Here is an 18580-nt window from a genome sequence, read left to right on the forward strand (position 1 = left end):
TGCTAACTTCATGGAGTGCCCCCTAGTCATTCTACTATCCGAAAGAGTAAATAACCGATTCACATCTACCCGTTCTAGACCTCTCATGATCTTAAAGACCTCTATCATATCCCCCCTCAGTCTCTTCTCCAAGCTGAACAACCCTAACCTCTTCAGCCTTTCCTCATAGGTGAGCTGTTCCATCCCCTTTATCATTTTGGTCGCCCTTCTCTGTACCTTCTCCATCGCAGTGTGGTGTTTTTATGGGTAGGGTTGTTGCTGTTTGACTCTTGGGAACTAGTTGTGTTATGGAACAGATTTTCTAACAGGATATTATACTTCACAAATTGCTTGCTAGTAGAGGGAGTTTGTGTAGGGATTGAACAGGTAAGGGAGGAGTAGAGGAGAGATCCCCAAAGAGGCTGCAGTTTGTGGCATGAGTGAAGCTGGTATTTTTCAATCCGGGGGGGTGGGGGAGCTGGGACACCAATTTCAGTTTTCACATAGGGCCCAAGTCTGCCTAGAGCCTACTCTGAAATTGGGCACAAGAAGCAAACGTTTTTCAGACTGCTTTAGAACAAAGGTCACAATGTGAGACTCCAAGGGGTGGACTCAGGAGTAACATTTTGTGTGTGTATTAACTTGCTAGAGATATGTTGCTGTCACTCTTCCAGTTACACTTGAAAACACTTTTTTCTGGAACCTTTATGGGGTTTCTGGGGTCTGATGTGTGGCTATTTCCCTCATATCACGGTATTCCACCAACATTACTCCATGGGAAGGAGATTTCACAGAGAAAGATGATAAAAATGTCTTTGGGCTTTGCTTCGTAGAATGTGCTCCCAATGGCATGCACACGCAGGACCGTTCAAAAACGCAGACTCTTGTGGCACACAGTGATCATTGAGTCAAACGTGCATCATGTGCCCATGACACGAGAGTAAGGTCAGGATGGAAAGCGGTCATTGGAACCCACAGCAAAATCCCAAATGCACATCACCGATGGGCCTGACAGAGAAAGACCCTCCCACAGTGAATGGGTGAATGGCTACCATTTACAACCTATCTAGGCACTGCGCAAGGGTTTGATACTCTCATATTCTTTCTTACACATACACATGTGGATGCACTGTTATCACACACCATGCTCATAAGAACATAAGAACCCGTACACCCTATGGCATCACTTCATATTTATTTCCTGCCTTATCTTCTTTCCAGCTTGTTGCAAGCTTCCAAGTTCTCTTCCCTGTTGATTGTAACTTTTGACTCATTCCTACTTACTGTTTATCTTTCGTTTACTTGAATAGTTACCCCAGTTTTTTATTCTTGTTAATTGTAAACCGATCCGATATGGTTATTTACTATGAAGGTCGGTATATAAAACTGTTAAATAATAAATAATAAGAAATTGCCATGCTGGGTCAGACCAAGGGTCCATCAAACCCAGACACAGTACTTCTCTCTTTCTGACAGTGTGTTCCACACATGCGCGTCCAGACGTGGTATCTTCTCACTGACACTCTGTGACAGTCTGAGAGGAAACCGCAGGGAGGCAGAGGAGCTTCACCAATGACTTAGAGGAGAGGAGAACAACATTCCTGTCTCCGCTGGCCATGAGGTTTGGGGAGAGTATGGGGGGGGGGGGGGGGGGAAGTACATTGGAAAGGGGATCAGGGGGAGGGAGGGGTGGGTAGGTGCATTCCCTACCATTTTGGGCAAGCCTTTCTATTAAGAAGTTATTCCTTCGTGGAAAGGATGGTGGATGCATGGAACGGTCGCCAACTGATTGAGGTGGTGGAGACAAACGGTGGGAGAAGCAGAGAGGATTCCTGGTGGCAGGGATGGAAAGGCAGAACTTGGTTGTGTTGAGTGGCACGGTGCCAGAGATACTATGTTTTGTATTGTTGCAGAGCTTGTGGGTAAGGGTGTTGGATTAAGTCCGGGATCCTGTATACTCATTCAGATAGGATGCTAGAGAGCCAACAGGTAAAACAAAAAACTGACTTGGATAAGAGGTAACATCCTACAAGTGGTCAAGCCTCGACGGCTTGTGGCTGGGATAGATCCTTAGTAGTGTGCACCAGTATAACTGCACGGTGGGTAAACAATTTTTTTTTCTGCTGTCATCTGTTTTCTCCTCAGTATAAGCAGCTGCTCCGGTTCTGTACGGTTTTCTCAGATGGTGGTAAAGAGAGGCAGGTTTAATGTATCCAAACTTCCATGGACTTGACAAAGTATAGTCTCTTTATTTGTGGTGAGTGGGAAGAAAAGAATAACAAATGCATTTCATTTGAAGAGCTTATCTGAGGTCATTTTCCTCTGTCGTTCCAAAAAAAATCTGCTCCCACTTTGTACTGCTTAATATTCCAGCAGCAACACCCACCCTCGCCCGATATCGGTTCAAAGTTGTTTTTTTAAGCTGCCATTACTAAAATCCTGTAAAGTTTTGTCTGCCATTCCCCTGATTCCTGGGAGAAGCCCTGTTCAGCGTAGTGGCTCAGATTTACTTTCACATGCACTTTTGGATCTGACTGGTTCATGTCGGCTGTGATGTCCCTAAACACAAACTTGGTAAATAACGGCAGATGAGGACCCCCCCAGGCCCCATTTCTCGGTGATGGGCAAATTTAATGGAATCTCTGCTAAAACAGAGGATAGTGCAGTTTCTGGAATCCAGTGGATTACAAGATCCGAGGCAGCATGGTTTTTACCATGGTTAGGTCACCTGATCAGGTTCTTTGATCTGGTGACCAGAGAGTCGGATTGGGGAGAGTGCTAGATGTAGTGTACTTGGATCTCAGAAAGCCCTTTGACATACGTCTGCAGAGGTGACTTATACATAAACTGAGTGCCGGTGGTATGGCCCTAGCATCACTAGATGGGAGGCGACTAGAGTAGTGGTAAATGGAAAGAGGATTACCAGTGATGTGCAGCAGGGATCGGTCCTCAGTCTGGTTCTGTTCAACGTTTTTGTAAGCTATATTGAGGAAGGGCTTTTGGGTAAGAGATGCCCTTTTTGTAGTTGATGCCAAAATCTGTAACAGGGTTGACACCCCGGAAGGTGTGGAAAACATGAGGAGAGATCTAGTGAAGCTTGATTTAATGCTTAAAAAAAGAAAAAAAAAAGCAGGGTCATGCATTTGGATTTTAAAAACCCAAGGGAGCAGTACAGGATAAGGGATGAAGTTATTCTGTGCACAGAATAAGAGCGAGATCTGAGGGTGATCCTATCTGATAATGTTTAAGTGAGGGCAAAAGCCAGAAGCATGCTTGAGTGCCAATGGGGAGATAATATTGCCTCGGTATAAGTTCCTGGTGAGACCTCATTTGAAGTACTGTGTACAGTTCTGGTGACTGTATGTTCAAAAGGGTATAAACCAAATACTCTGTGCAGAGAGCAGCTACTAAAATAGTCAGCAGTCTTCATTATAAAGATATAAATATGCATACCCTGGAGGAAAGGAGGGAAAGGAGAGATATGATAGACATTTAAATACCTGGCATGGTATACAGTGCATTCAGAAAGTATTCAGACCACCTTCACTTTTTCCACATTTTGTTGCGTTACAGCCTTCTTCTAAAATGGATAATATGCATTTTTTCCCTCTTCAATCTACACACAATATCCCATAATGACAAAGCAAAATCAGGTTTGTGGAAATGTGTGCAAATTAATTTAAAAAAAACCCCAAAAAACCCTGAAATAACACATTTACATAAGTATTCAGACCCTTTACTCAGCACTTTGTTGAGGCATCTTTTGCAGCGATTACAGCCTCGGGTCTTCTTGGGTATGACGCTACAATCTTTGCACACCTGGATTTGGGGATTTTCTCCCATTCTTCTCTGCAGATCCTCTCACGCTCTGTCAGGTCGGATGGGGCGCGTCAATGTACAGTTATTTTCAGGTCTCTCCATTTATGTTCGATCGGGTTTAAGTCAAGGCTCTGGTTGGGTCGCTCAAGGACATTCGCAGACTTGCCCGAAGCCAGTCCTGCATTGTCTTGGCCGTGTGCTTAGAGTCTTTGTCCTGTTGGAAGGTGAATTGTTGCCTCAGTTTGAGGTCCAGAGTGCTCTGGAACAGGTTTTCAACAAGGGTCTCTGCTCTATTCATCTTTCCCTTGATCCTGATTAGTTTTCCAGTTCCTGCATTTGAAAAACATCCCCACAGCATGATGCTGCCACCACCATGCTTCATCGCAGGGATAGAAATTGCCAGGTGATGAGCAGTGCCTGGTTTCATCTAGACGTGACACTTGGCATTCAGGCCAATCTTGGTTTCATCAGACCAGAGAATCTTGCTTCTCATTCTTTGAGAGTCCTTTAAGTGCCTTTTGGCAAACTCCAGGCGGGCTGTCATGTGCCTTTTACAGAGGAGTGGCTTCCGTCTGGCCACTCTACCATAAAGGTGGAGTGCTGCAGAGATGGTTGTCTTTCTGGATGGTTCTCCCATTTCCACAGCGGAACTCTGGAGCTCTATCACCGTGACCATCAGGTTCTTGCTCGTCTCCCTGACCCAAGGCCCTTCTCCCCGGACAGCTTAGTTTGGGCGGGTGGCCAGCTCTAAGAAGAGTCCTGGTGGTTCTGACCTTCCATTTAATAATGATGGAGGCCACTGTGTTCTTCGGGATCCTCAATACTGCAGCAGTTTTTTTTTTTGTCCCCCTTCCCCCGAATCTGTGCTTCAACACAATCCTGTCCCAGAGGTCTACAGACAATTCCTTCGACTTCATGGCTTTGATTTTGCTCTGACATGAACTGTCAACTGTGGGACCTTTTATATAGACAGATTTTTGCCTTGCTAAATCACGTCCAATCAATTGAGTTTACCATAGGTGGATGCCAATCAAGTTGGAGAAACATTGCAAGGATGATCAATGGAAACAGGATGCATCTGAGCTCAACTCTGAGTGTCATAGCAAAGGGTCTGAATACTTAGGTAAATGTGATATTCTAGGGTTTGGTTTTTTTTAGATTTATTTCTACAAACCTGATTTTGCTTTGTCCTTATGGGTTTATTGTGTGTAGACTGAGGAGGGAAAAAATCCATATTACCCATTTTAGAATAAGGCTGTAACGTAACAAAACGTGGAAAAAGTGAAAGGGGTCTGAATACTTTCTGAATGCACTGTATGTTTTGATCATTTTTAGATTTGTTGCTCATTTGTGCTGTTTAACATGAGATTTTATGTTATCTGTCTTATGGGGTTTTTAAAAATATTTTTATGTATGTTTCAGTTTGTACCCTACCATGAGCTGTGTATATGAGTGGGTAATAGATTTTTTTTAAATAAAATAAATACCTCCAAGGAATAAATACACAGGAGGTGAGCCTCTTTCAACGGAAAAGATGATCTGCAACAAGGGGTCATGGGATGAGGGTGAAAGGGGATAGGCTGAGGAGTAATCTAAGGAAATATTTCTTTACAGAGACGGTGGATGCATGGAATGGCCTCCCAGTGGAGACAGGAACAGTATCTTACCAGACAGAAAAAGATTTAAATGTGAACTAAAAACATGGCTATTCAAAAACACACATAATTTAAGTTAAAAACATCAGAATATACAGAACCACAAAAACAAGGACAAAAATAATAATTGAATCATGAAGTAGAAATCAAATGAGAGAATGCAAGATTCTCGAAACAACTTGCTGACTAAGGCGTGAAAGCTATCCCTTCGTTTTAATTACCTGTACTCTTTGCCTTATGTACCAGATCATCTTTAATATGTACTAGAAAATTTCTCTTGATTGATATCAATGCCCGACTATGAATACCTCCTCTGTAACCATTCCAGTCTTCATTTGTTGGTTGAGTTAAAATTATGAACATCACTTTGTAAGCCGTTGTGATCTACACGTGGAACGACGGGCTATAAAATGTTTAAATAACTAAAATACCTGAATTCAGGAAAGCATGGGACAAGGACTGGGAGTCTCTGAGGGAGGAGGGACTGTGAAGCTGACCAGGAGATGCTGATGGGCTGTATGTTCTAGGCTTTATCTGTTGTCACACAGTCTGCGCCATGTTTAATACCACAGAATATAGCTCCTGGCTATGTGGCACTTACATTCCAATCAAGACACGCGGGCAGGCTAAATAAGAGGCTTCAGTAAAGTTATTTATTACAGAAAACATGACTCGAATCAGCAAGGCTGCGATTAGGGAGAGGCGGGTTCCAGATTTAAAAGCAGATTTTAGGCGGGATTTGACTATGGCCAGAGAAGACAGCATGCCGCACCCAGCTCAGGAAGGCTGTTCCAGGCATTCGCCAAAAAGGAAAGTGCCTGGCACTGGTGATGGAGGAAAAGGGGACACAGATAAGAGTAGTGCGCCATGAATGTAATCCACTTTGAAGCGTGGAAAATCAGAATTTAAATCAAAAATAAAAAAAAAAGAAGGTTGTGAGGTAGGGGGTGGGGAGGAGAAGCTGCAGAGTGAAGGCTCTCGTAGGTGAGCAGGAGAAGCTTGAATCTGCGTGGAAGCGGATAGGGAGCCAATGCGGTGACTTGAGAAGATGGGTCCCGTGGTGATAACATCGGAGCTGAATTTTGAACAGATTTGAAGGGTGCAGTTGAACTAAGGCTTCTAAGCAGGAGGCAGTGACAAGGCGCAGGGATGTGAAGGTAGAGCCCGGGCACGCGCATCTGTACAGCGCCGCACGTGTCTGGTAGCACTGTGGGAAAGTAGTTCCCTTCCAGCTTTCCCGAATTCTCTTGGCATTTTTGTCCCCCCTCCCCACCACCTCCCCCCGGGAGGCCGTTCTATGAATCCAGCTCCATCTTGTGGGCATCAATATTCTCCTAATGTTACTCCTTGGACTCTTACCCCCTTTTGGTACTCTGCGCTGTGAACACCCCCCCCATTCTAGGCCTTCCTTTCAGGGAAAGCTGGGTCCTGGATATTCTTTATTGCCTTTTGAGGTACGCGAGTACCCCCTTCGCATCCCTGCGTCTCCTCGCCTCGCAGGGGCTTACTTAACGTGGTCGGAGTTTCCGGTTTGAACCCCAGCCGAAGGATCACCCCGCCGTCCTGGAGAGTGCTAGCTCTGTTCTGCCGGGACCTCTGAAGAAAGCACCCGCAGATAATTGAAAGAAAGTAACTAACTCCCTGGCACGGAGTCCGTTACAGTTACAAAGGCATTTTTACTACTTTGTGTCTTCTTCCAAAGAGAGCCAAGCCGCTCCTCTCCGTGGAGTCTTATTTTTGCATTTAAAAGTTCCCTCTCACTCTGTCGGGCACAATTTCTTGATTTTATTTTTTTTAATGTGGGGCTTTTACGCATGCAGCTCTCTGGGGCAAAATTTATACAAGCCAGAAAAAAAAAATATCTAGCTGACGTGGACTTTTAATACTAATTTATTGCCATGATTAGTCATTTTTATGTTGTATGTCCTGAAGTTTAAATCTAGGAGAGAATCTAAGATATGAAATAACAGAATGGAGTCATTCTTTTTTTTGTTTTCTGTGTGAGGTTTGTCAGATATTTCCTTTTTTTTTTTTTTTTTGACCTACTTTAACTGCTTTCTAAATCTTTGTTTTTATTTATTTATTTTTGTTCAGGGAAGGGGGTGAGGGGATGAGTAGGACATGGCCTGGTGTGTGTGTGTGTGTGTGTGTGCGCACGCGTGCTTACTGTGACTTTTAGATTTAAGCGCCTGACTGTTCAAGAAAACTCCCTTTGTGCTTTAATCCCCCAAAGATTTTTGCTCTTAATTGCTCTCCCATCCCCCTCTCCCAGAGACCTGGAACAATACTATAATTATATGGTGTAAGTGCAGTGATGTGCAGTGTTGTGTCCTGGTGTGAACCTAGGTGGTCACCGCCCCTAATTTTTTTTTGCTCCTGCCTCCCTCTTATTGAAGATCCTTTCTTTTTTTTTATTTTGGGAGCACCTAAGACCAGATCTCTGAGCGTGTGTATATAAAAATAGAAAAAAGACATAAGCGTTTTAGAAGAGCGACTTGTGTTCTTATAAAGCAACTTAGCGAGGAACACATGTCCGATAAGAGCAAGGCTGTTGTGGACTAGTGGCCTTTAGAGATGGAAACTTGAATGGGTCCAGGGCTTCTTCCATTGTCCGTGGTGTATCCGGGTTTCCAGTGTAATTCATTCAGGTCGATTTTAAAACGCTGGCACGTGGCCGGGCCAAGCGCGGTTTTCAAAAAGGCCCGGCCACGCGCAGAAGTGCCGGCAGAGCAAAAAGGGGTGGGGGCCGGCCGGGACGGTGCCGTTTTGCGCTGTCCCAGCGATTTGTGTGCCGGCAGCTGGCCGACGCGCGCAACTTACTTCAACTCCAAGGATGAAGCAAGTTTAAAAACAAAAAAAAAAAAACGTGGATAGATAGGTTAGGATTAGGGGTCGGGAAGGAGAGGGGGGAAAAGGGAGGAAGGGATAGGTAGGGGGAGAGGGAACCAGGGTAGCCCCGATCGTGTCACCGCACGTTTTTCACAAAAATTCCCCTCCTTGCACCTGCGAGTCGCGAACCGCCTGCACACACGCGCTCTGACATAAAATCGGCTGCACGTGTGCGCATGGGTATCGTATTTTATAATATGCGCGCGGCGATGCGTCCGTGTGCGCACGCCGAGAGCCGCGCGCCTTTTAAAATCTCCCCCGTTGTTAGCTGAGAGGGGTAAGCAAACCTTTTGGGCCATGGCCCCCCATATTGGGTTGATGTAACCCAAATACACAATCGACTCTTGAGCCAGTTGCCGTGCTACTAACCAGTGGCACAGAGCCCTCCTCTTCAGGGGCTTCCTTAGCTGTGGGCACCCAGGACCCGTGCCCTGAGTCCCGGTTCCCTCCCCTCCTGCTTCTGCTCTTTTCTCTGCCCATGTCCTGGCCTGGCATTTGTAAGACCCAGGCTGCTTCCTGGAGCGGGCTGGTCCTTTTGTCATGTCCTCTTGCGCCTCCACTGCTCACAGAGCGGCCCTGTTTTGAGCCATGCGGGGCGCTATGAGAGTGCTGCATGGTTCAAAAGCAGCTGTATGAACCACAGAGGTGCAACAGGAAGGGAATTGGAGCTGGTGCACAGCTGGAAGAAGCTCAGAGTTTACAGGTGCCAGGCCAGGAGCAAGCGTCACGCTTTCGGGCCCATACAGTAAAAATCGCGGGAGAGCAGGGCGAGCGCCCAGGCCACTCTCCTGTGCGCGCGATTCAGTAACTTAATTTATTTAAATGAGGGCCCGCGGTGAAAAGAGGCGCTAGGGACACTAGCGCGTCCCTAGCGCCTCTTTTTGGACAGGAGCGGCGGCTGTCGGCGAGTTTGACAGCCGACAACTGGACGCTCAATTTTGCCGGCGTCTGTTCTCGAGCCCGCTGACAGCCACGGGTTTGGAAACCGGTTTTCAAGCCGCGGGCCCATTTCAAAATTTTTTTAATTTTTAACTTTTAACTTTTGGGACCTCCGACTTAATATCGCCATGATATTAAGTGGGAGGATGCACAGTTTTTACTGCTTTTCTGTGCACTTCCCCGGCGCCGGCAGAAATTAACACCTACCTTTGGGTAGGTGCTAATTTCGTAAAGTAAAATGTGCGGCTTGGCTGCACATTGTACTTACTGTATCGCGCAGGAATGACTAATAGGGCCATCAATATGCATTTGCATGTTGCAGGCGCTATTAATCTTGGGGGGGTTGGACACACGTTTTCGACGCGCTATTACCCCTTACTGAATAAGGGGTAGAGCTAGCGTGTCGAAAACGCATGTCCAAATGCCGGCTAACAGTGCGCTCTGTACTGTATCGGCCTGTTTGTGAGGGGAGGGTCAGGACTAAAACACTGGGAAGGAGGGGAGAGTGTGTGTGGGTGGGAGTTAGTAGGGACCCCCAGATTGGGTGGGGGGGACTCAGGAATGGGAGAGAGGGCAGGCAGGGAGGAGTCAGTAGGGAAAAACAGATTTGTGGGTAGGGGGAGAAAAATGTTGGGCTCCTTAAATTGGGTGGGAAGAGCAGGCTTTCAGAGACAACTGGAACTTAATGTGCGAAGGAGAATTAGGGGGAGAGCAGAAATTCAGAGACTGGGTGGGGGAGAAGAGCAGGTACTTCTTGAGCAGAGATTGGGAGAGACAGCAGGAACTCACCAAATTGAGTAGGGGTATGAATGTGGGTATTTTGGATGGGTTGGGAGATGTGCGATGAAGGGAAGGGTCAAGATATAGCATGAAGGTCCTGGAGAGCTGGGGAGTAGCTGAAAGGCAATGGAATGAGATGGGTAGGGGGCGAGAGACAGAGGCAAAAAAATGATGGGTCTGTGAGGGAGAATGGGAATGGGACTTGGGAGGAGGTGAACGGGGGGGATGAGAAGCTAGGGAGGGAGTAAGAGTAAAAAGGCTCTGAAAGGAGGGGAAAGGATTGAGAAAAACTGAGGCAAGTGAGTGGATGAGAGGCAAAGAATAATAGTTGAGGGCTGGGGAAGGTGAGTACAAAGGATAGAAATGGGAATCGAGAGTGGGGGAAAGACAGGGGAAATGGGCTGAGAATGGTGGGACTAGGGAGGAGGAGCAGAGAGATGACCTGAGAAAGGATTGGGAGCTGGAAAGCTAGTAGGTAGGCGAGGTGAAAGAGGACGAATGAAATCTAGCCATGATTGGGGTAGAGTCAGAAAAGAGAAATGAAGAGAGGAAAGAAAGGTCCGTGTCGGAGAGGTAGAGGAGGAAGTGACGATGACAGGATGAGAAAAAAGAAACAGAAAATGGAAGTGACCCTGGAGAAGAGGAAAGCGGAAAAGAGAGATTGGGACCAACACAATCAGGAAGATAAAATGCCCAGACAGCAAAGGTAGAGAAACTTTTTTATTTTGCCTAGGATAGGAGGAAATGTATATCTTTCTCTTTCTCCAGTGTGGCACTATATGCAGGCTCAAGATTTCCATTTCAGTGTTTGTCTGTACATTTCTAATTTGTAAGTGGGCATTTCTCCATTAGGTGAGGGTCTATCTGTGTTCTGCATGTGTGGCCAAAGTTAGGGATTCTGCTGGGGTGTAATTTCTGCATAGGAAGCTTAAGACTTTGACTTGTTTTGCTTTTCCAGTAGGAGGCGCATTGGTGTTCTAGGGCTTAGTGTGGTATCTGCAGTGCTGTGTTTTCATGCATAGGATTGCTGGTGCTTTGAATCTGGCAGTAAGGTGTTTTACAGGGTTGTTCTTGGGAAGGGGAGGGAGTAGGCTGATCATCACTGTTGAGTTAATTATCAAAATGTCAGGGTGGGGGGTAGCTGAATCCTGAGTCTTTTAAGACCCTAGCCACTCCTCGGCCTGCCGTGTTCTCTTCACATTACTGAAAGGAGCAAGCACACCCAAACATGGACACAGGTAGAGGCCGCACACCATAGAAAACACTAAGACGTGGAACATTTTTCAAAATAAACATTTTTTTGTCTGGTACTTTTCTTTCTTTTTTTTTTTTTTTTGTAGGATCTAGGACAAACTGTCCTACTCAGTTTTTTTTTTTCTTTTTTTACCATTTTACCTTTTTTTTTTTTTTCTTAATTTGCTAGTTTTTATTTTTAAATTTTCTTTTTTGTTTTGTTTTGTTTTGCTTTGCTTATTTAACTTTTTTACCCTTTTTGCTTTCATTCTCCCTTCTCTAGCCTCTCTGCCTATTCCCCTCCCCTACCTTCCCATTTGTGTTCTGCTGGGCAGGCAGCAGCTGCTATCCCTCTCTCCTTGGTTAGGGGTCCTGTGGCAGCAGGAACTTCTCCCGGGGGGGCCGCCCCCTGAGTGACAGCTCCTCCCACGTCCAGGCCCGCTGAAAGAGATGTATGGTTAAGCCTTGGCATGCTTATGACGACTGCACTACGCTCCCACCATCCCTGAGCTTGCAGTGCCCCCACTATTCCAAGACTGGAGAGTGCAGCCATTTTTTTTCCCCTCTCTCAAATCAGCCAGCAATGCGTACCTCCCTTCAGGGTCATTCACATCACCTCTGGGGGCTGTCCCGCATTGCACTCCCCTGATTTAAAGAGGTGTAAACAGTAGAACATTGCATAGGTAGCTGGGACGTACCTTTTTGGAAATGCTGTCCGGCTGATGAGCCTCCCTGAGCCTTCTTATTCTGCCGTAAATCCCTGGGAAAGCTGAGCAGCAGCCTAAGAGCAGGGAGGTGAAGTAGCAGAATCAGCTCATGGAAAGCGAGGCTCTGTTGATAGACGAGGCCTGTAAAAGCCTTTCAGTCTGCCTCCCCCCCCCCCCCCCCCCCCTCCCCCTTCCATGCCAGCTGCAGTGCCACAGAGCCCTGGCTGATCTCTGGCTTCCCCTTCACAACTTGGGATCCTTGGTACTGGCCTTCATTTTGGTGCTTCCCGCCTCTGTCTTAATTCCCAGAGCCTTCTGGGATCTGTAGTCCTGCTGGTCCTGGCAGGGGGTGGGCACTGAAAGGCCAGAATGCTTTGGGCTAGGACTGGGAGCTGCCTGCCCTGAGGAGGCTTAGGGAGGGCTCTGCTTACCCTGCCCCCTCACAGGTTCTCCTTCCATTTCTCTTTGCCCTTCATCCCTAGCAGTTTTGCTACTTTTTATTTATCTGTTTTTGGTGGCAACTTCATGCTTTGTGTTTCTTGGGAGAAGAGTCCCAGATATGGGGAGGTCTTGCTGACTGCTGCTGCTGCTGCTGCGAGTGCTGGCTCTTCATGGTAGAGCTCTAGCTGAGTGGTTTCTGTGGCGTGGGGTTACAAATGCTTTTATTTTTGGGCCGAGTGAAGCTGTGGTACAGAGCTGAAAGGTGGTCTCCTTCTCTACTGGTGTTAGCTCAATTTGCCGGCTGTTGTCCAAAGCTGATCCTTGGCAGGGCTGGCATTACATAAGAACATGCCAAACTGGGTCAGACCAAGAGACCATCAAGCCCAGAGGCCAATCCAGGCCATAAGAACCTGACAAGTACCCAAAAATGAAGTCTATCCCATGCTACTGTTGCTAGTAATAGCAGTGGCTATTTTCTAAGTCAACTTAATTAATAGCTGGTAAAGGACTTCTCCTCCAAGAACTTATCCAATCCTTTTTTAAACACAGCTATACTAACTGCACTAACCACATCTTCTGGCAACAAATTCCAGAGTTTAATTGTGCGTTGAGTGAAAAAGAATTTTCTCCGATTAGTTTTAAATGTGCCACATGCTAACTTCATGGAGTGCCCCCTAGTCTTTCTATTATCTGAAAGAGTAAATAACTGATTCACATCTACCTGTTCTAGACCTCTCATGATTTTAAACACCTCTATCATATCCCCTCTCAGCCGTCTCTTCTCCAAGCTGAAAAGTCCTAACCTCTTTAGTCTTTCCTCATAGGGGAGCTGTTCCATTCCCCTTATCATTTTGGTCGCCCTTCTCTGTACCTTCTCCATCGCAATTATATCTTTTTTGAGATGCGGCGACCAGTATTGTACACAGTATTCAAGGTGCGGTCTCACCATGGAGCGATACAGAGGCATTATGACATTTTCCGTTTTATTCACCATTCCCTTTCTAATAATTCCCAAAATTCTGTTTGCTTTTTTGACTGCCGCAGCACACTGAACCGACGATTTCAATGTGTTATCCACTATGACACCTAAATCTCTTTCTTGGGTAGTAGCACCTAATATGGAACCTAACATTGTGTAACTATGGCATGGGTTATTTTTCCCTATATGCATCACCTTGCAGTTATCCACATTAAATTTCATCTGCCATTTTGATGCCCAATTTTCCAGTCTCACAAGGTCTTCCTGCAATTTATCACAATCTGCTTGTGATTTAACTACTCTGAACAATTTTGTATCATCTGCAAATTTGATTACCTCACTTGTCGTATTTCTTTCCAGATCATTTATAAATATATTGAAAAGTAAGGGTCCCAATACAGATCCCTGAGGCACTCCACTGCCCACTCCCTTCCACTGAGAAAATTGTTCATTTAATCCTACTCTCTGTTTCCTGTCTTTTAGCCAGTTTGTAATCCACGAAAGGACATCGCCTCCTATCCCATGACTTTTTACTTTTCCTAGAAGCCTCTCATGAGGAACTTTGTCAAATGCCTTCTGAAAATCCAAGTACACTACATCTACCGGTTCACCTTTATCCACATGTTTATTAACTCCTTCAAAAAAGTGAAGCAGATTTGTGAGGCAAGACTTGCCATGCTGACTTTGTTCCATTAAACCATGTCTTTCTATATGTTCTGTGATTTTGATGTTTAGAACACTTTCCACTATTTTTCCTGGCACTGAAGTCAGGCTAACCGGTCTGTAGTTACCCGGATCACCCCTGGAGCCCTTTTTAAATATTGGGGTTACATTTGCTATCCTCCAGTCTTCAGGTACAATGAATGATTTTAATGATAGGTTACAAGATTTTACTAATAGGTCTGAAATTTCATTTTTTAGTTCCTTCAGAACTCTGGGGTGTATACCATCCGGTCCAGGTGATTTACTACTCTTCAGTTTGTCAATCAGGTCTACCACATCTTCTAGGTTCACCATGATTTGGTTCAGTCCATCTGAATCATTCCCATGAAAACCTTCTCCAGTACGGGTACCTCCCCAACATCCTCTTCAGTAAACACCGAAGCAAAGAAATAATTTAATCTTTCCGTGATGGCCTTATCTTCTCTAAGTGTCCCTTTAACCCCTCGATCATCTAACGGTCCAATTGACTCCCTCACAGGCTTTCTGTGCCCATCAAGATTGTTGTATTTCTTTCTTTTTTTTTTTAACCCTGGGTGGTTGGTAAATGGGATCTTAATTTAACAGAAGTCAAGCTTCTTGATGTGGCTCACACTGCTGGCATGGGCCTCTGTGGTGCCATCAGTCAAGGAAAGAACACACGCTGAACTTCCTATGCTATTTTCCCTCTGTAGGAATCAGTTGTGTAACATGATGTTTACCTGAACAGCCGCATGCAACCCAACCCTGCAGACTTTCAGCACCAAAGGCGAATTTTAAATGTTAAAGCACATCACACTACCTGCATGTCCCAGAGTAAAGCAAACCAGGCCCTTTGTGTATTTTTTTTAATTTTTTTTACCCTCCTGGCGACACTGTGCTTTAAGTTAAAGGCCACCACTATGTCTGGGGGAAAGCACTCTGCCGCTGCTGTGGTATGTAGCAGAGCAGGAGAGCACAGGGAGGAGTCTGCCTGCCTCGTCAGCACAGTCCCTGAAACCAAAACAAGACAGGCCCTGTCCATGAACGCTAGCCGGCCCGGGGGGGAGGGGAGAGAGAGCCACAGGCGCACACAGTGTGCATGGGACCTGTGCTAGGCAGCGTACCAGTGCCCTAGGGCCCGTGTTGAACTCTGTGATAGCAGTTCCCAGGCCGGCCAAGCTTGCGATCTGCGCTTGAGAACCTGAGGCCCCTGCGTATTTTGTTCTCTCCCCCCCCCCCCCTTCTCTCTTTCCTCTCTCTACCCAGTGTTTTGGGGGCTGTTAATGCATGACTCTGTTTTGTGGGGGTGGGCTACTCCTTTCCCCCTTACCTTGTGTGCTTTGTGGAGAGAGGGGCTGTCTGCTTCTGTCAGCATTTCTGACACAGGCACTCCAATCTTTAGCTATTCCTAAGAAGTTTCTCTGTTCCCTTCTTCCTTTAATTGGGAGTGGGGGAGGGGAGGGTTGCTAACTTTAGTTTTGATTTTCCTGTCCTCCCTCCCCTTTTTCGGTGCTTTTCGGTGATTTTCCTTTTAATTGGGAGTGGGGGAGGGGAGGGTTGCTAACTTTAGTTTTGATTTTCCTGTCCTCCCTCCCCTTTTTCGGTGCTCCATTCATTCTTCTCGTCCCCTCTTGAGTCTTCGATCTTGGCTATCTAACCTTGGAGCCAGTCTCATCTCTTTCCCCCCCCACCCCCACCCCCGCCCTGTGTTTTGTCTTTTGTCTGCAAGATAAAGGACATTAAATTGAGAAGAGGGCCCTGAAGCTGAACTGGGTCTGTCCGCCTGGCTTCCCTTTCCCTGTAACATTCACAAATGGATGTTCACATAGAGACACATTGACTTGCAGAATAAAGGCGACCCACACATTCTGGTATTGATGCTGGCATGGGAATTTCTTTGAGTGTGTTCAGTTGGAGCAGAGTCCTGTGGTATCGCTGATGCTGGAGAAGAGTTTTCCTGCTCATGCAAACTACGGCGTAGGGCTGTATTTTGGTGGCATTCCTCTTCCTGCCGGTGTAATAGTGGTCTGTGAGTCCTTGGCAGTCCCACCAGGCGTAGAGATGGAACTGTATCCAGAGGTGCCTACAAAAGGAGACAGTAACAGCTTGGCTTCCTGCAATTGGTGTTTGGCTAATTGCCCTGGTTCTGTTGCTCTTTGGAACAAAGTCACAGAGCCCAGGGCAACTCCAGTGTGTGCAAAACAGCTGTCCAGGTGAATGTGGAACAAAGACACCTGTCAGTGCAGTGAGCAAGAATGGATTAACCCCAAAGGGGGGGGGGGGAACCTTTCCTTTTTACACACACACCCACACACGACAGGTACAACACAGGCAGGAGCAATGCAAGCTACACACACACACACACACACACACACACGACAGGTACAACACAGGCAGGAGCAATGCAAGCTACACACACACACGACAGGTACAACACAGGCAGGAGCAATGCAAGACACACACACACACAACACAGGCAGGAGCAGTGCAAGCTACTCACACACACACACACACACGGGTACAACACAGGCAAGGGCAGTGCAAGCTACTCTCTCTCACACACACACACACACACACACACACATTTATTTATTTATTTAACAGTTTTATATACCGCAGTTCAGGTAACAATGTTACTAATCACTTCGGTTCACATTTCAACAATTACAATGACAATATAACGCATAGCTTATAATGTCTTACATAGAACAGGGGGATGAACTTGGAGAAAATTAACAAAGAACTGGGAGATTACAACTTATATACAGATAGTTTAGAAGACCCATATGTGAAGTCAATAGAGCTGTCATTGGAAAGAGCTAGAGTCACTGTTTTGACATACACACACATACACATATCTACATCTACATCCCATTGATCTGATTTACCCAAATTTTCATATGGATGTAAATGAACTAAAACTTGATTGCTGTTAAAAATAAATACAATTTTACCATACAGTATCAGATATGGTGCAGTTAAAAATGACATCAAATGCTAACTGTTATAACTGCATGTTACATAAAGCATGTCTGTTTTCAAATAATTGCAGGGCTGCCGGAATATTTAAGGAGCTGTCAGCAGTTACTATCCCAGTTTCATATGCGTTTGCAGTTAAAGGAAATCAAATTTCATTTCTGTTTTGTGAACTGGGGCCGTGCCGGCAGTGTGCCGGGTCTGGCTTGCCTTGCCTTTCCTCTCCTCCTGGGGGTGGGGGGAGTCTGGCTTCCTCTGGGAAGCAGATCCTGCCCACCACCCTCCCCTACCTCCCTACCATGGCGCTGGTTTACCAGGAATTTCAGGATTGGTACTTTCCAAGAATCTGAGTTTGAAAAAGGCTGTGGGAGTGAAGGAGAGAGGAACCGGTGACTTTGTAAGGAGCAGGGCCTGAATCTGAGCCTCTGCCAGGCACTTCTACCCAAGCAGCATATCACTTATTGCATACAAATACATGTCTGCATGTTTCCTAATAAATTCACTTTTTCCCTTTCCTTTGGGTGTGCCTGATAGTACCCTGCCCCATCGGAGTAAAGATTTTCCATCTCGCCACAGTTTACCAGTGTTCCTGATGTGTCCTTTACTGCTTCTATGGTTTCTAGTTTTGCTTTTCATTACAAGGGAAGTACCGTCATGCCACCTAACTTGGAGGTGGCTGCATGTCTGTAGCAGCGCCAGGTTATTTATAAAAAAAAAAAAAAAAAAGTGGCTTTTTGGAAAACACCACAGGAAATATGGGAGCCTCATGTATGGCTGTAGCACAGGGGGAGCCCTGTGGGAAGTGTAGGGTCTTCATATATGATTGGAGTACTGGGGAGTGTGGGACCCTTGTGTGTGTGTGTGTGTGTGACTCTCTGACCTTTTTGGAGCTCAAAGACGATCCTATTCATGGAAGTAATGGGATTTCTCCTATTTGTTTTGTGTCTCCAGCAGCCTTATGTATCGACAGCTCAGCACATGGCTCCACCAAGCCCAAGCAGCAGCAGTGGAGGAGGCGGAGGGGGGGAACAGCTGAGCAAAACTAACCTGTACATCCGGGGGCTGCATCCAGGCACCACAGACCAGGACCTTGTCAAACTCTGCCAACCGTAAGCACTCTTACTCTTCCTTTTGGTTTAGGTTGCCTGGATGTGCTCAGCTGGTGTTTGACTCTGGGGGACTTCCTGCGGAGGTAACGGGCTCTCGGCTGATCTGTTTCCTTTCCGTGTGAAGCCCAGGCTGCTTCCTTGGACTGGTGTGAAAGTTGAGGTGCTCACGTGCCATGCGTGGTTTGGATCTCCGTGGACGTGTCCTGGAAATGCGCTCTCTTCCCCCCCCCCCCCCCGCCTATATTCAGCCACCACACGTGCAGGGACCAGCATCCGTGAGCAGCTCCTCCCCCATTCTGTGATAAACTGTTCATCTGAATGTATCAAGCATTGGGGATTTGTAGATGTGTCCCCCCCCCCTCCCCCTTGCTGTGTAGCTGCGGCTCTGAGGCA

The 18580-nt window shown here is 46.3% G+C and overlaps 1 protein-coding gene across 3 annotated transcripts in view; it reads left to right on the forward strand.

Annotated features, from left to right (window-relative positions):
* Positions 1-18580, forward strand: part of RBMS2 (RNA binding motif single stranded interacting protein 2) — a 99235-nt gene that overhangs the window by 33829 nt on the left and 46826 nt on the right. For 2 of the 3 annotated variants that reach the window (XM_029594822.1, XM_029594824.1), the window contains exon 2: positions 18030-18187. In XM_029594822.1, the coding sequence (XP_029450682.1) occupies positions 18030-18187 (158 nt within the window). The remainder of the gene's footprint in view (positions 1-18029; positions 18188-18580) is intronic. The other variant, XM_029594823.1, reaches the window with a different exon arrangement.

This window comes from Rhinatrema bivittatum, chromosome 3, assembly GCF_901001135.1.
Source record: "Rhinatrema bivittatum chromosome 3, aRhiBiv1.1, whole genome shotgun sequence".
In the NCBI taxonomy this organism is placed as follows: Eukaryota; Metazoa; Chordata; class Amphibia; order Gymnophiona; family Rhinatrematidae; genus Rhinatrema; species Rhinatrema bivittatum.